The 16687-nt window shown below is 44.7% G+C and overlaps 1 protein-coding gene across 4 annotated transcripts in view; it reads right to left on the minus strand.

Moving 5' to 3' along the window:
- Positions 1-4041: 4041 nt before the first annotated feature.
- Positions 4042-16687, minus strand: part of SS18 (SS18 subunit of BAF chromatin remodeling complex) — a 64141-nt gene continuing 51495 nt past the window's right edge. For all 4 annotated transcript variants that reach the window (XM_068237288.1, XM_068237289.1, XM_068237290.1 and 1 more), the window contains 2 exons: positions 12411-12544; positions 4042-9037 (listed from right to left, as the gene is read on the minus strand). In XM_068237288.1, coding sequence (XP_068093389.1) covers positions 9011-9037; positions 12411-12544 — 161 coding nt within the window. In that variant the 3' untranslated portion in view covers positions 4042-9010. The remainder of the gene's footprint in view (positions 9038-12410; positions 12545-16687) is intronic.

The raw sequence follows: 16687 nt of genomic DNA on the forward strand, positions 1-16687 counted from the left end.
ACGTTAACATCGCACTGTGAATGTCGCATAGGTTTAACACAACAGTGCGTTATCCTGCGTATAATGACTTTATAATGCAGGACAATAATGTCCCACTGTGAATGCGACCTAAAGCAGAGATGCCAAACCGGTCCTTCAAGGGCCTCACACATTTTTGACACAGCTCAAATTAATTGATGGGTCTGAATCAGGAAAGGGGTCATCGTCAAGTAGAACAAATTCCTCTTTCTCAGTCCGTCCTAAACACTGGCATAGATCTGGCCCTCCAGGTCTGGAGTTCAACACTTGTGCAAAGGGATGAGCATATCCTAATTCCTATTGGTTACAAGGAGCACACCCTATATCATACATGTCAAACTCTGGCCCGCAGGCCTCAGAGCCATTAAAATTTGTCCCTCAAGTGGTTTCCCCACTTTGCATTAAGTTTGCCCACTCTAGACCACCAGGGAAGTTATATTGGAGGTGAAGCTCTGGAACACCTGGGAAGCCATACAGGGGAGGGAGGGGGAGAGCACTAAACACTAGGGAACTGTATAGGGGAGGGAGGGGGGCCATCTAGGAACTTTATAAGGGAGAAAGGTGGCCAGCAAATATTGAGGTCAGCCTACGACTAGGTGTCAGTGTACAATTTCAGCCCACTTTGTATTTGAGTTTGACACCCCTGCTCTATATGATGCGATTTCTTTGTAGGGATATTTAGCAACACTCCATTGGATGTAGAAATGGAAATAAGCACTGTCAAAATGATCATGGATTTTGTATCAGATCACTGAAGAATTTACTACAAGCTTGTTATAAAACTAAGATACTGCCTCTGTCTAGAGATGATCGAGTGGATTTCCAGCTGTCCCATTACCTGCTGTAATAGCTGCCTCCGCAACTGCCTGCCAGATGGTCAGAGCAAGATGGCTGAAAGGGGAGTAGATGCGTGAGCAGAAACTCACCTGTAGCTGGGTAGTAGGTTCTCTTGAACACTTCCTCGTACAAAACTACCACTACCACTTTAGCTGTATTTGTACATCTGCCTTTTGTACATTTGTCTGACACCAAAAATATATAAAAAAAATAAAACAAAAACCATTCAAAACTAATTTTTGTACCATAGTGTAATGTTACAATATAAGATACACATTGTAATGTACATACTCCCTTAGCATTACTAACATTTTGTAAGTGTATTGATTGCTTTTACTCTTTTCAAATTAGATATTATTGTGAACAAGAATGTCTCCTCAGAAGTGGCTACCCAATAACCCACCTTTGGGTGTCTAGGCCAGTCACCCTTTGCCTCTGGGACTTCTATAACAAACTAGGATTACATCATTGATACCTCACTACATGGCCCTAAACATGGACTTTACCAGTAAGACACCTATGAGGGACAGCTCAGTGCACTACAACTTATCAGAACATTTGTTAGTATACACTACCAATTTGTACTTCACCTGCATCTTGGAATGTAGCATGTAGAATGCTTTAGACACAGCCAATTTCGGTGCAGCACTGTGCTGATGATTTGAGCACCGCCATAGGTTGTAATGTGAATTACGACTAACAGCGCTCAGTGAGAAATTTGAGCGCTGGCAATAGCCAGAGCACAAATTAGTAAAAATAAATAATTCAGCCACCAGCCTTGTGAAACTGTTTCTGGAATCATTTGTCTCATGGTGTCTTGTCTCAGACAACCTAGCTACATCTAACTTCTATTTGACTGTTGCTATTTCAGAATCTTCCTGGACCACAGGGCTGCCAATCATTCCCCATTAAACTTCCTTGATCTGCTAGTACTTTGGGAAGACCTCAGCTGTAGAAATGTAATTTGTTGTTGCTACGGGTTACCATCTTTGTTACCACCTTCATTCAGCACCACATCACAGGAACTGCGATAACTTGACATTCGTCGCAGCAGGCACGGAGGGAAATCACAGACGTCTTCACACTTTAAAGAGAACCTAAACTTAGAATAAAAAGTCAAAAATAACCATACACAAGTCATACTTCCCTCCTGTGTAGTCTACTCATCAACCTCTTCCTCCTCTCTCCCGTCCTATTTGTCCACTGTGATCAATGGAATTATCTGTCCTCCATTTTAAAAAACCGGCCATTACCACATAACAGCTTCCTGGTCAGCACACTGTTAAACTGTAAAATCACCCACTTGAGCCATAGGGAAACATGGACATTACTTTACACATTCAGTTACAACTGATAGCTGCTGATATATAACGGACAGCAACTGGTAGATTTCAGTTCTGACAAAATATTGTCAGAACTGGAAGGGATCATTGCAAGAAGAAAATGGCAAACTTTTAAGAGAAACTGCCGGTGACATTAATATGTAATATTAATTTGCAGATACATCATGTGTTTATTTTAATTAATTTTACTCACTTCAGGTGCCCTTTAAGGAGTTTATTTGACAAGATAGGTATACAGCAGAAATGCAGTCATAGGTCTTTAAGGGCAACTCTGAAAATCAGGAATCTGAAGTTCATCTTACATATCATGGCATCCTAAAACAAGTCTAGTACCAGCTTTAGGTTCATCTTTATGTGACCTCACCTAAGACCAATTCAGCCTATATGCAAAGATACAAGTGTAGTAAAGCTTAAATGTAGAGGAAAGTAGAGAGCAAAGTTAAGTGAAGTCCCTTTAGACTGTCCGCCCTTATAAATGGCCAGTCAAGGGTTAATCCTGGACCCCAACCTCAGGGGGTGGAGTCCAGTGTCCATCACATGCTAGGGGAATAATTGGCAGGCCTGAGCCTGTGATGTCATAACCAGCCCAATCTAAAGTCAGCATGCACTGGAAAGTCCAGGCTTGTGCTAGAGTCTCCAACCAAAGCATGGTTCACTTAAGCTACTAGGGAATGCTCTACTGCAAGAGTACGATCCATTAGATCGCTTCCTACAGTTCCTGAGAATTTCCGAAGATAACTGCCTCCATACTGTGAACACGCAAGTCCGGGCTTGTGCATATGCAGTACAGAGGTGTTTGTCTTAGAAAGTAATTTCCTTTAAGGACAGGTATACTTTAAAGGGAACCTGAAGCGAGGAAAAGTATTTAAAACACACGACATAGCTGCAAATGAATATTACATACTAACCTCACCGCCAGTTCCTCTCAGAAGCTCGCCATTTTATTCTTACAGTGATCCCTTCCAGTTCTGACAATATTTTGTCAGAACTGAAATATACCAGTTGCTGTCAGTTATATATCAGCAGCTGTCAGTTGCAACTGAATGTGCAAGGTAATGTCCATGGCTTCCCTATGGCTCAAGTGGGCGATAACAGTTTTACAGTATTCTGACCAGGAAGCGGTTATGGGGTAGTGGCCATTTTTAAAACAGGGAGGTCGGAGAATCCCATTGATCACAGTGGACAAATGGAACGCAGGAGAGGAGAAAGATTGAGAAGTAGACTACACAGGAGGCAAGTATGACTTGTGTATGGTTATTTTGACTTTTTATTTTCAGTTCAGGTTCTCTTTAACACAATGGTACCTTCAGTACAAGAAGTACTAGAATAGACAGTCATCTGAGGCATTTAATGAACTTAAGAACCACCGGGTCACAAATAATTTATTCTTGTAAAGTACATATTAAATAGCAAAGTACACATTTTAAGTTTGGCACAGACCCCATCAAATGAATGACAATAATTCTGCCCATACTACAATAGTTTGCATTTACTGTGTATTTTATTAAGATTTTAAAAAGATATGCAAGTATGCAACTTAGGGTTTCTGTGTTTGTATAATTCTGTCGTATTTGCAACACATACTAAAAGGATTGAGCTTAAAGGACAACTACTGAGAAGAATATGGAGACTACCATATTTATTTGCTTTTAAAAAATACTAGTTTCCTGGCTGTCCGCTGATCGCTTGGGCATCAGTGTCAGAATCACTTACCCGAAACAAGCATGCAGTTAATCATCAGATTTTTTTCTTTATCATCTGATCTGCATGCTTGTTCCGGGTCAATGCATAAAAATATTAGAGACTGCAAGTTGCCTGGCAGTCCTGCTGATCCTTTGTTTAAAAAAAAAAAAAAAAAGGCCTCCATATCCTTCACTTCAGGTGTCCTTTAGATGTTAAATCAAATATTAAAAGACATTAGAATGATCCAAATGCTGCAGTAATGAGAAAGGTAGGGGAAGGCAGATGTAAAGTTTGAAGGAGGTGTGTGGTAGTTATACCATCGTCTCCAGAGCTACTGTCGGCGGACGTGGTTCTCTGCCCTAACATGTGAAGGCCACCAAACAATCTCCCCTAAATAGTACTCAAACCTCCCTACAATCCTATCAATTAACCCCACAAAATAATACTTTAGTGTGTGTTGCATGTAACTTATTAAACACTCGCCTGAACTACAAACATCAAAGCAGATCATTTGGGTGCCAGCACTGTATAGACTGCAATTTTTCATAGGCTGGTTAGGGTAGGCATAGTTAGCGGGAGTAGGTTTAGTGATTTAAAAATAAATCTGTAAAAATCATCAATATTCTACTATCACATTACCCATTGCCCAATAGTAGAATATCAGTAATTTTACCCATATACTACTAGCAGCTATCCCCCTGGCATCCAAATCACTGCAGCACTTTTTCTTACATGTATGCCCACACATACCTACAAAATCTTGGTTACTGTTTATTTTCTAGTCATAAGTCTGTCAGCTGTATAAGAACTCTGTCAGATTCCCTGCAAACAGATGGCCACAATCACAGCATTTACATACAGCTCCATCTGCTGGTGAATCAGATTACAGACCATTTCCATTCCGACAAACTATGAGCAGACTATCAGCCATATGCTCTGTGACATTTATCCAGTCTGATCAAATCCCCCTGATAAAAATAACAAAAAACAGTATACTGCCTTGCAACAATCAATATTGAGCAGATTCCAGAAAACTGAAATCCGATCGAAACACTGCAGTGGATTGGAAATGTCAGTTCTTTTCATCAATTGACGTCCACTGATTGATAAAAAGCACCATAAACCAACATGTTATTCAGAAAGAGATTGCAAGGGCCATAATTTAAGAGTTTTTTTTTTCCTTTAACCCTCTGGGGACCGGCTGCCTAACCCCCTTAAGGACTAGGACATTTTAGCTGCAGGGAGGGGTGGGGTGTTTAGTTAAGGTTTGGGGCACGGCAGCCTTTGGGGGTCAGGCAGCCGGTTCCCCAGTACAGAGTGCCCCCAATATAGCCAGGTGTCTCCCTCATAACCAGCCGCCTTTACTCACCTTCCTGGGTCCTGCGATGAGCAGCTCTGGCCAGCATCCCTGCCCGCACTGACTCTTAAGTTCCGGGTTGTGGCTTGATGTCATCAAGCCGGGACCCGACATTTAAGTCAGAGTGAGCAGAGATACCGGGCAGATCGGAGGGGAGCGACAATCGCTGGGGGAACATTAGGAAGGAGAGTCGAGTCTTCTACTACCCCTCCTACTGCCACAGCACAATAGTGATTGCTATGATCGTCCGGCAATCGTAGTGATCACGTGATCAGGAGCCAATCGCGATGACTGAGGGGAGAGGTCAGCTGTCATGACAGCTTAATCTCCCCTCTCGGGTGCGCAAGCAGCACGTGGCGTATACCCTACGCCGCATCAGAGTTAGACAGCCACAAGTGCGACGTAGGATTTACTATTAGCGATCCCCAGGAGGTTAATCAAAGCAAACAGTTTTTGTCACAACGCAGGGCCACCTTTAGTCTCCCACTATGCATTTTCCTAAAGCCCGGTTTTAACTGATACAGTCTATTGAGCCTCCTACGAAAACAATTCAATTTGATGCAGTTGTTCCATTGAAGTTCTGATCACAGGAGTCACCTCCACGAAAGGTTAATTAAATAGCCTCATCACATCTCCACATATGATGGGATGACGTCAAATTTGATATTCAGTGTGGCTACATTCCTCAATTCAAAGCAATGTTATTCATGAGAAATTGACACCTGCACCTGAGTAGGAGACTTCTTTAGTCAGATTTTTGTCTGTTCTTAAAAAGACTTGAGATAAAAGCAATAATAAAATATCTAGGCAAAAAGGTTATGGCAGTAATACAACTACACAGCTTTGACCCCTTGTACCTGAAGAGGGAAAAGTGGTTTGAGTTAAAGCTATGTATACACTTTGTATAAATATTGCAAAAACAAGACAAAACAAAGGGAAAAAACAATTGTGACTGCTTTATATGACAGTTTTATCAGTGATCAGTTTAAGCAGGCCATTCTGTCCTATGGGGAGGGGAACGACTCAATACAGCATGCAGCAGGAACTACCAGATTCACCGGCCTAGTATTATCCAACCAAGTAGTTCAGCAAACTGAAGACTCCAGAATATATGCCAGACTGCAATTCGAAACTATGAAAACCTAGCCTCTCAATGTAACATGAAAGGCAGCACTTCTTGTGAACAGGCTGTAACAGTTCTACACAGTAAAATAATGAAAATATATTTTTAATGGTGCCCAGAGGCTACAATTTGTTCCATTACAGTAGTATGTGAAATGTCTTGCATGCTAGTTCTGTGCAGAGTATTCACACAAGACACAAATCTCTGCATTGTACACACCAGCAGTTGATACTTGACAGGCTAGCAGATAAGTGGTTAGTGCCTTGGTTTTCTTGCTGCAGATTCAATTTTCCAGTGACCAATGATTTGCATGCTATGTGAATTCTCTACACACTAGAGTTGACATACATGTTCTCAGTCAGTGTGGTACATTTACGGAGGTTGGATGCACTGGTCCATGGCCAGGAGGTCAGTCAGAAGAAGAAGAGGGATCCTGTGCTGGAACTGTGGGCTTTTTCAGGAATCAGAAAGCCTCTGAACCATCCATACTGACTGATTTAACCCCCCCCCCCCCACCACCACCACTAACGCTTTAATTTTGAAAACTGTCCATTACGAGCCAAAACTTTGCAACCCCACCCTGTGTTATATCAGAACATAGAATTACTTTAAGGTTGGCAAGTCAGCAACCGTGTGATTACAAGTCTTGTACAAACGTCTGCAGTGAGAAGATTTTAGTTGTAGGCACTAGAAGCAACTGGAATAACAAACCAATTCATTAACCTACCAGCAATTAATCAGCATATTCTAATATGATCTAGGCAAGAGCCAAAAACAGTTGCAACCAAGCAAAATTGAAAAATACAGTGCAGGTTTGCTTTTGACTTCTTTTCTCTAGCATTCTCCATCGAGACTTTAGGGAAATCAACCTGTGTCTACAAGGGCATAGCACAAATCTACTGCACCACTGTAATGCAGCAGAATGCCTGCATTTCTGGCATGCACAGGCTCCTATGAGAGTGGCAAAGAAGCACAGAGTGAGAGGGTCCTATTGAAGTCTAAGTATATAAATATTTACGCAGGTATCTACCAAACCCAGTGGGAAAGGCATAATCATGTGACCAGCATCCTGCAATAAATACTAGAGTAGTAATAAAACAAAGTTGTAAATCGATGCATCTTTTTCCAGATTTCATGATTGTGAAATATGGGAACACTGATCTATGCTTTGCAATTTGCAGAGTAGTGCAGATAAAGGTGTTGTAGAAGAGGAATCTTCTTTGCATTTGCAGAAAAATGCTAATATGAAAACACTTTCAAATAGAGAACTTTGAAAACAGTTTGGGTGAGCAAGAAATTCCTTGAAAAATGTCTAAGTATTTCTCTGCCTACTTCACAAGATTGTCCATTCCAAAATCTAGACAAGCACTGCTGACAAGTCATTGCTTCTGTAGCGAGAAAGGATATTTCCAATTTAACACGAAAAGAAACTGCTGCAAAAGGCAAAGCATACTGGTGGCAGAAATGCTCAGCACATGAATTTCATACTGCCACTACATTACAGCTCTAAGGCCACGTTCACAGTGGTGGGGTGCAACAGCCACTTTGTAAGGTGGCTTACCGCACTGCAATACACCTTCAATGTAGCGCTCACAGTGCAGCGGGTGCACTGCTGTATAATGAGTTTCCCGCACCATAATGCAGTGCATTACCGCTAAACGTGCGCATTAACAGTGAAGTATAATTTTCATTGCATGATTCACTGTATCCGACGCAACACAAGCGTAACGTGCAGCGCCGCTTTCCCAATCCGTTGTGTTGTTGCTGTCACAGGGAACGCCACAACGGCCACTGTGTACTGGCCAGAAGGTGGCCACTAACCATACAATTAGCCAACCGTTTATGAACAATTCTTGGTATGAACGATCTAAAATGATCGTTTCATCGGATTGGTTGGGAGATTTGTCCATTAGTCGCCTCAGATTAAGGAAATGGGTGTGAAAATCAGATCAATTTCATTAATCTGATCAGATTGGTTAGGAGAATTCCGATCAATCGCACAAAGAATCGTTCATAGACTTTCGTTCTAAAAAATGTATCATTAGTGGCCACCTTTAGCCATATCTCGCCAATCAAATGACATGGGTTGAATTTTCAGAGCACAAAATGGATGGGGTTATTAAAAGTACAACAAAAGTCAGTATAAGAAATTAAAAGTACATAGTATATGGCAATTTTTTTGTTTGTTTTTTAGGTCTTGTGGTTGAATGTACTGTTCCTTGTCCTATTCTTCTGGCTTGCACATGAAATTTGTGATAAAATTCACAGAACAATCCTACCATAAACAGGAATGAGAGAATCAAAAGTTCATAAAAACTTTTCAAACATTTGAAGGGTCTAATTTCTACACAATACATGGATGTCTTGGAATCTGTGATGCAACATCACCACCTAGAGTACACAATGTGAATTAGGCTGGGCATGTGAATTTCTGACTGCAGTCTTCCATGGTTAACACACGTGGACCTTCAAAAATAAAGAACAAAAAAATCCCCCCAAAACCACCTTAGAAGCTGCCATCAATTCACGTAGTTTTTTTCCCCCCAAATGTAAAGAAAGTTAATGAGCTCTTCATGAGACGATATCCACAGTTCCAAGGAAACCGTACAATAGCTACAAAGACTGGCTACAGGAAGAATCGGTGAGTTTCTACTGTTGGTAGTTACCATATTGACTCTAAAAGAAAACAGAATCAAATGAGTATTAAGATCATCTAAAATACAGAAACATAATGAACAGATGTAACCAACATATTGAAGTTCCCCTTTACTTTGCTCGTCTATAGCGTATGAATACAGTGTGCAATATCCTCATACATACTACACACTAGTGACATGTAGTTGGATTTATAGACTATACTGGCAGCAAACTATGAAGCAGTAACCATACAAGTGGTCTGTGTCCCTTTCACTTAGTCCCCACTGCAACATGCAATTGCTATGCACATTCCTTTAGGGCCCATTCACACCTGCAAACGCAAAATGCTAGCGCTCAGTGCTAGCGTTTTGCATCAACGTATTCCCCCCCCCCCCGATTAACAATTTAAGTGAGCGCCTTTTTAGCATTGCAATCGCAGAAAAATGCTGCAGATAGCTAGCAGTGCTAATCGTGAATACTAGAAGCACCCCTTTAGTAAAGAACCCCAAAAAGTCTATCCCATTCCAGGTAAATAGTAGTTATAGGGGGTCACTTTTGGCTCTCTACCCATGTTAAAAGTAGTAACCTTCATTAAAAAGTAAACAATACATCTGTATTATTTTTGCCCATCAGCTACTACTTATGTCTTTATCTTCTCCTTTAAATCTTAAAGAATCACCTTCTGGACACTGCTTCCTGTTGCTACTACAGCTTGATTACTGCCACTTTAGCCCCAGGATCCCTGGAGCTGACCAGACGCCTGCTAAATTGACCTACAACGGTTTGAGATAAAGTGTTGGACCCACCGCTCTCCTCCACCTCTGACTGCTAAATACAGAACTCTGTAACCCTGGCAAAGAATCATCATAGCTCTTGCTGGCACTCCCCATCGGTTCACTAAGTAGACCAATGAGAATTCTAATCCCCAGGTATTAGCAAACCAATGGAAAACCCTTACGGGAGCTTTGAAGATGCTCTGCCATGGTCTCAGTTTTCTGTATTAGCCATCAGAAGTGGAGGAGAGCAGTTGGAAGAGGTCCCAGCAGTTCGGCTAAAGCAGGCAGGATGGTGCCAGAGGAGCTAGGCATGTAGCTGGCAGACATCAAGCGAGCTCTGGGGTGCCTGTGTCTGAAGTGGCAGCAAGCGACAAGTGCAGCAGATCTCTCAGGAGAGCAAGGTAAGAGCACCATGCTGCTGCTACACCTCACCACAAATACCTTGCCCCCTGCCTGGCAGCAACAAGCAACGCTCAGGTGAATAGCTTTACAGCTGGTTGGCATGAAAAAGTAGCTAGGTGGGGCGATATGAGAGAATGCAGGCCGTCGCGTCTCTGCACAACTCTGCTTACAGCAGAGGAGGAGGTGAGCCGATGACAGCCTGGTGCTTACCAAAACTCGAGCCTGGGGAGAACACATGCACTACAACATTATGCAACACACATACATTGGCTTGCAAAAGTATTCAGCCCCCTTGAAGCTTTCCACATTTTGTCACATTACTGCCACAAACATGAATCAATTGTATTGAAATTCCACGTAAAAGACCAATACAAAGTGGTGTACACGTGAGAAGTGGAACGAAAATCATACAGGATTCCAAACATTTTTTACAAATACATAACTGCAAAATGGGGTGTGCATAATTATTCAGCCCCTGAGTCAATACTTTGTAGAACCACCTTTTGCAGAAATTCCAGCTGCCAGTCTTTTAGGGTATGTCTCTACCAGCTTTGCGCATCTAGAGACTGAAATCCTTGCCCATTCTTTGCAAAACAGCTCCAGCTCAGTCAGATTAGATGGATAGTGTTTGTGAACAGCAGTTTTCAGATCTTGCCACAGATTCTCGATTGGATTTAGATCTGGACTTTGACTGGGCCATTCTAACACAAGGATATGTTTTGTTTTAAACCATTCCACTGTTGCCCTGGCTTTAGGTTTAGGGTCGTTGTCCTGCTGGAAGGTGAGCCTCCGCCCCAGTCTTTTGCAGACTCCAAGAGGTTTTCTTCCAAGATTGCCCTGTATTTGGCTCCATCCATCTTCCCATCAACTCTGACCAGCTTCCCTGTCCCTGCTGAAGAGAAGCACCCCCAGAGCATGATGCTGCCACCACCATATTGGACAGTGGAGATGGTGTGTTCAGAGTGATGTGCAGTGTTAGTTGTCCACCACACAGCGTTCTGCATTTTGGCCCAAAAGTTCAGTTTTTGTCTCATCTGACTAGAGCAACTTCTTCCACATATTTGCTGTGTCCCCCACATGGCTTGTGGCAAACTGCAAACGGGACTTCTTATGCTTTTCTGTTAACAATGGCTTTCTTCTTGCCATTCTTCCATAAAGGCCAACTTTGTGCAGTGCACGACTAATAGTTGTCCTATAGACCGATTCCCCCACCTAAGCTGTAGATCACTGTAGCTCGTCCTGAGTCACCATGGACCTCTTGACTGCATTTCTGATCAGCACTCTCCTTGTTCAGCCTGTGAGTGTAGGTGGACGGCCTTGTCTTGGTAGGTTTACAGTTGTGCCATACTCCTTCCATTTCTGAATGATCGCTTGAACAGTGCTCCGTGGGGTGTTCAAGGCTTTGGAAATCTTTTTGTAGCCTAAGCCTGCTTTAAATTTCTCAATCTTTTTATCCCTGACCTGTCTGGTGTGTTCTTTGGACTTCATGGTGTTGTTGCTCCCAATATTCTCTTAGACAACTTCTGAGGCCGTCACAGAATATATTTGTACTGACATTAGATTACACACAGGTGCACTCTATTTAGTCATTAGCAGTCATCAGGCAATGTCTATGGGCAACTGACTGCACTCAGACCAAAGGGGGCTGAATAATTACACACACCCCACTTCAGTTATTTGTAAAAAATGTTTGGAATCATGTATGATTTTCGTTCCACTTCTCACGTGTACACCACTTTGTATTAGTCTTTCATGTGGAATTTCAATACAATGGATTCATGTTTGTGGCAGTAATGTGACAAAATGTGGAAAACTTCAAGGGGGCCGAATACTTTTGCAAGCCACTGTATAATCATACCATGAACAGATGCTATGTCAGATACTCGCCCATGTAGAGGGAAGGTCCTGTATCCCACAGAGCATCCCCGGTCCTCTCTCCATTACCTCATTCCACCACTGCCCCCCGCTCAAAATTGGCACCTTTAGGATTCCTCTAAAAGCTTCGGAAGCACTTGCGGCTGCAGCCATACTGAGCATGCACAAGTGCAGACTACTGCTTGTACAGCACAGTATCCGAAGGGACAGCGGAGGAATGAGGACACAGATGACTAGGAAAGCTTCATAGCATGCAGCTTATTAGGGTAGTATTTTCTCCCAGCTCGCTTCAGGTTCACTTTAATATACATTTAAGCTTTTAATCACCGATTGACAGATGTATGCATTATAGGCTTTACCTGCTCATATCCATAAGGTCTTTGTTGCTGCGGCTGTGGAGGACCTGGCTGTGCAGGTCTGTATGGCACATACTGTTGACCCTGACCCTGAGGGTAGTTCGGGTACTGAGGACCTGGTCCACTTTGTGAAGGAGCTAAAGAAAAGAAGAAGAAAAAAAAGGGAATGCAAAACAAACTATTAGTTAAATTATCTTTACAAACGTTAGTTTACAAAAAAGTTAGACACATGCAATACATTTAAAGGCAAGTCAAAGGAAGACGCAGAACGCTCCAGCCCATATGAGCGCAATCACGAGCCTGACAAGGTTGGCTTCTGTAACAGAGGAGATCCCCGGGACACCGGAGCTGCAGCGAGGGACATATCGGCAGCCAGGGGCTGAAGGCTGCTGCGGGTAAGTAGAACTTTTTTTTTCTCCACGGATCTTCCCTTTAAAAAAAAGGCAGACAGTGGCGTATTGGTTAGCTCTCACCTTACAGAGCTGGGTTTCAATGACTTGAGGTCATACTGGCAAGGCCCAAATCAAAGCGTTTGTCCTGTCACTCTACGATGCTACCTCAGATAGCATTCCCGTTACTCCCCAAGTCTGCCTCACTGCAAATTAAGTCATTCAGTTTTTTAACCCAGCACTAATGCCTCATACAAAATGGCCGGCAATGGTGAAGTAGAAAAAGAATGATCATTCTGGATGGCAGGTTAATAAATTAGCTCCTAGGAGGTGACGATAAGCGGCAGACTACAGATCAGTGCCCCGCAGCCCAGTGAGTATAAATATTTGTTGGTTATTTGTTGACAGGGTTGCTCAGCAGGACCCCGAATGCGAAGTTCCCCCGAAAAATTCGGGTGTTTTTTGGGTTTGCCGCATGCAAACCCGAACCCGAATGCTGCGATCTGAGCCGAACCCAAATACGAAGCCTGCCGATTGTGCACGCTCGAATTCGGCCGGATGGAGCTGTGGGTTCGGTTTCGGGAATGACGTGATTGGGCCAATCAGAAGTCCTCCTGCCGAGGACCTGGCAACCAATCAGAGGAGGAGCACCTGGCCCGGCCCTCCCCTCCTCTATATAAGGCGGCGGCCATGATGCGGAGCCACGCACTTGTGTGACTGCTGCTGGTACTGAGAGATTCTCCAGTGCTGTGCTGTGCCTGAGCAAGTGCTTTTCACTGCTAAACCTAGCGTTTTGCTTCTTAAACACCTCCTAAACACATTTATTGTTGTCTTATATAGTTCGCTAGTATTTTGATTGTTTTTAGTCAGCTAGTGTATAGTGTATACTGTGCTAGGCTAGTGTTAGTCTGTGAGCAGGCTAGGCCTGCTAGCCTAGGTAGCCTTAGCCTACTACTAGCTTAGGTAGGTTAGGGATTCTAGTTCGTTGTGTACTAGTAGTACTAGTATACAATGAACAGAGGCGCCAAAAGTATAAGATTAGATTAAATGAGCTTAAAAACCAACTTAAATGGCAAAATTGAAGGTGGAAGTGGTGGTCTTACCTCCCTCAAGCAGACACGACAACGACTGCGATTCAGACAGTCAAACACATTTATTAGGAGCTCCAAAAAGAAATACAAAGCGTTTCGCAGGTTCAACCCCGCTTCATCAGGCAATATAGGGAGGAGTATCAAACAATCTGCACAAGGATTCAAATTAGGCACTTAATTTGAATCCTTGTGCAGATTGTTTGATACTCCTCCCTATATTGCCTGATGAAGCGGGGTTGAACCTGCGAAACGATTTGTATTTCTTTTTGGAGCTCCTAATAAATGTGTTTGACTGTCTGAATCGCAGTCGTTGTCGTGTCTGCTTGAGGGAGGTAAGACCACCACTTCCACCTTCAATTTTGCCATTTAAGTTGGTTTTTAAACTCATTTAATCTAATCTTATACTTTTGGTGCCTCTGTTCATTGTATACAATTTTGAGTCCACCCTTGGTGGAGGGTTGCTACCCTTTCTTCCTGTCTACAGAGAGCGACTTCTTAATCCTGAGTGGGGTCAGAACAATCTCCCCACCTGCCTTTACAGTGGTTGCTTGCTGGTGACCCTGACTTGTGAGTATCTAGCAACACAAACTTATTGCCACCTTGTCCAGTATGAATTACACTATTGGGGCTCTTGGTGTTCCCTGTTTTTATTACTAGTAGTACTAGTTTAGTTAATTATTACTGCTGTTGTCTGTTACTTTATTAGTTTCAGTACTGTGTTAGTTACTGACTGTGACAGGCCACCACCAGCATCCGTTGTGAGTGACCTGTGACTGTCTGTCACCTCACCTGCCCGAGCCGATTGATTGCGTCTGACCGTTTTTAATTGTCACCGACTGTCTGCCACACGACTTACTTGTAGCATAGTACGCTAGGTGTTTCTTAGCTACCTGCGTGCGTACTACTACTGCCTACTACTACTACTACCCACCAACACAGACTATTAAAGTTTACACCCTTTCCCGCCCTCTTCTACTTTTTTTTTTTACTGTATTTGTATAGTGCACAATGACTGGCAGAGGTAGAGGGCGAGGCACCACCAGGAGAGGAAGCGCCATTGCAGGAGCCACTGCCAGCAGCAGCAGGTCTGGGACTGGCCTGCCGCCAGCCACTGACCACAGGGAGGAGGGAGCAGAGGCGCAACAGCAGCGTGTTGCGCCCATCTTTGAGACGGGTCGTTGCTTACGGCCCATTGGGGAGAGTCAGGTGCAGGCTGTGGTGGAAATTATGGCGGGGCAGGAAGCCACCTTTTCCAGCCAGGCCTCCAGCACCAGCGAGACTAGTGCCACCAGCACTCCTGTCCGCAGCAGGCCTCCACCAGCGCTTGAGGCCATGTTCACGGTGACCCCATCGACCAGCCTGCCCTCAATGAGCACGCTCTTCTCCCCTGAGACTGTGACCATGTACAGGGATGTTTTGGAGAAGTATGAGTTGGAGATGATGGGGCCATCCAAGGAGGAGGAGGAGTTTGAGGTGCAGAAGTTTGTTGTTGGCGCTGAGGAGGAGGGGCGTGATGCAGGGGATGTTGGGGTAGAGGAGTTGGTTGAGTCGGGCTCACTGGATTTGTTTGGGGTGTATGATGATGACTTGATAGATCCTTCCTATGTGCCACCAGTACCACCAGCACAGTTGGTTGAAGGCAGCTCGTCATCGGAGGAGGCGTCTCTGGCACAGAGGCGCAGCAGCAGCAAGGCGGCCAGCACAGGGCGTGAAGCCTGCTGCTTCAGTCGCTACCACCACCCGCAGCAAACCTCTAACTACAACCAAAAAGGCACAATCCTCCAAGGGCACCCAAAAACCCCAGCCCTCAAGCGCAAAGAGCAGGTTGAAGTCCCCAGTCTGGCGGTACTTCACCAAGTGCCCAGTGGACCCGACTCGTGCAATTTGCTACAGTTGCAATCTCAGTCTCAGCAGAGGTCGCGATATCCACAAATTGAGTACCTCGTGCCTGCAGACCCACTTACAGAGCAGACATTTTGAGGACTTTAACGAGTTGGAGAAGCTTATGCAAAGTGGTGCAAGCAGTGGTCAGAGCCAGACAGCCACTGCACAGATTTCAGCAGCAGCAGCCGACCCTCCTGCCCATCCAGCAGCAGCAACTCACTCGCGCCCCCCCCCCCCCCCCCCAGACAGCCAGTCCTCAGTGGCCTCCTCATCCTCCTGTGCAGGCAAACGCCGCCAGACCCTGCTCAGCGAAGCATTCCCCGGTGTGACCAAGGTGCTGCCTCCCGCCAACACAGGCGCATCCGGTTGCTGAACGGGTTGCTTGCCCGGGCCATGTGCTCCCAGCTCCTACCATATTCCTTTGTGCAGGAGGGGAGTGACAGAGCGCTGCTGCAGGTTGGGATCCCGCCAGCCGCCACCATTTCTCCCGCAGGGCCATCCCAGCACTGCACCGCTCTGCCATGGAGAACGTGGGCCATGCGCTGGATCACGCTGTGAGTGCGCGGATCCACATAACCATTGATTCCTGGAGCAGCCGGTTTGGGACAGAGCGCTATCTGTCCTTTACGGCCCACTGGGTCAGCCTGGTGGAATGCCTGAGCGAGGAAGCACCAGTCGCCCACTACGTGGTGCCACCGCGCGGGGTCAGGGGAGAAGCAGCAGCTCCCACCGCCAAGCGATCCCATCTCTCCAGCAGCGTGAAGGCCTGCCACTGCCAAGCGCTGCTGGAGATGAAAAGCCTGGGGAAGAACTCCTTGACGGCATCCAACGTGCTCCGGTACCTCAGGGAGCAGGAGAGGACGTGGCTGACCCCCAGAGGCCTCACTGTGGTATTGGTGGTGTCCGACAATCAGGG

This window comes from Hyperolius riggenbachi, chromosome 5 (assembly GCF_040937935.1).
Source record: "Hyperolius riggenbachi isolate aHypRig1 chromosome 5, aHypRig1.pri, whole genome shotgun sequence".
Classification (NCBI taxonomy): domain Eukaryota; kingdom Metazoa; phylum Chordata; class Amphibia; order Anura; family Hyperoliidae; genus Hyperolius; species Hyperolius riggenbachi.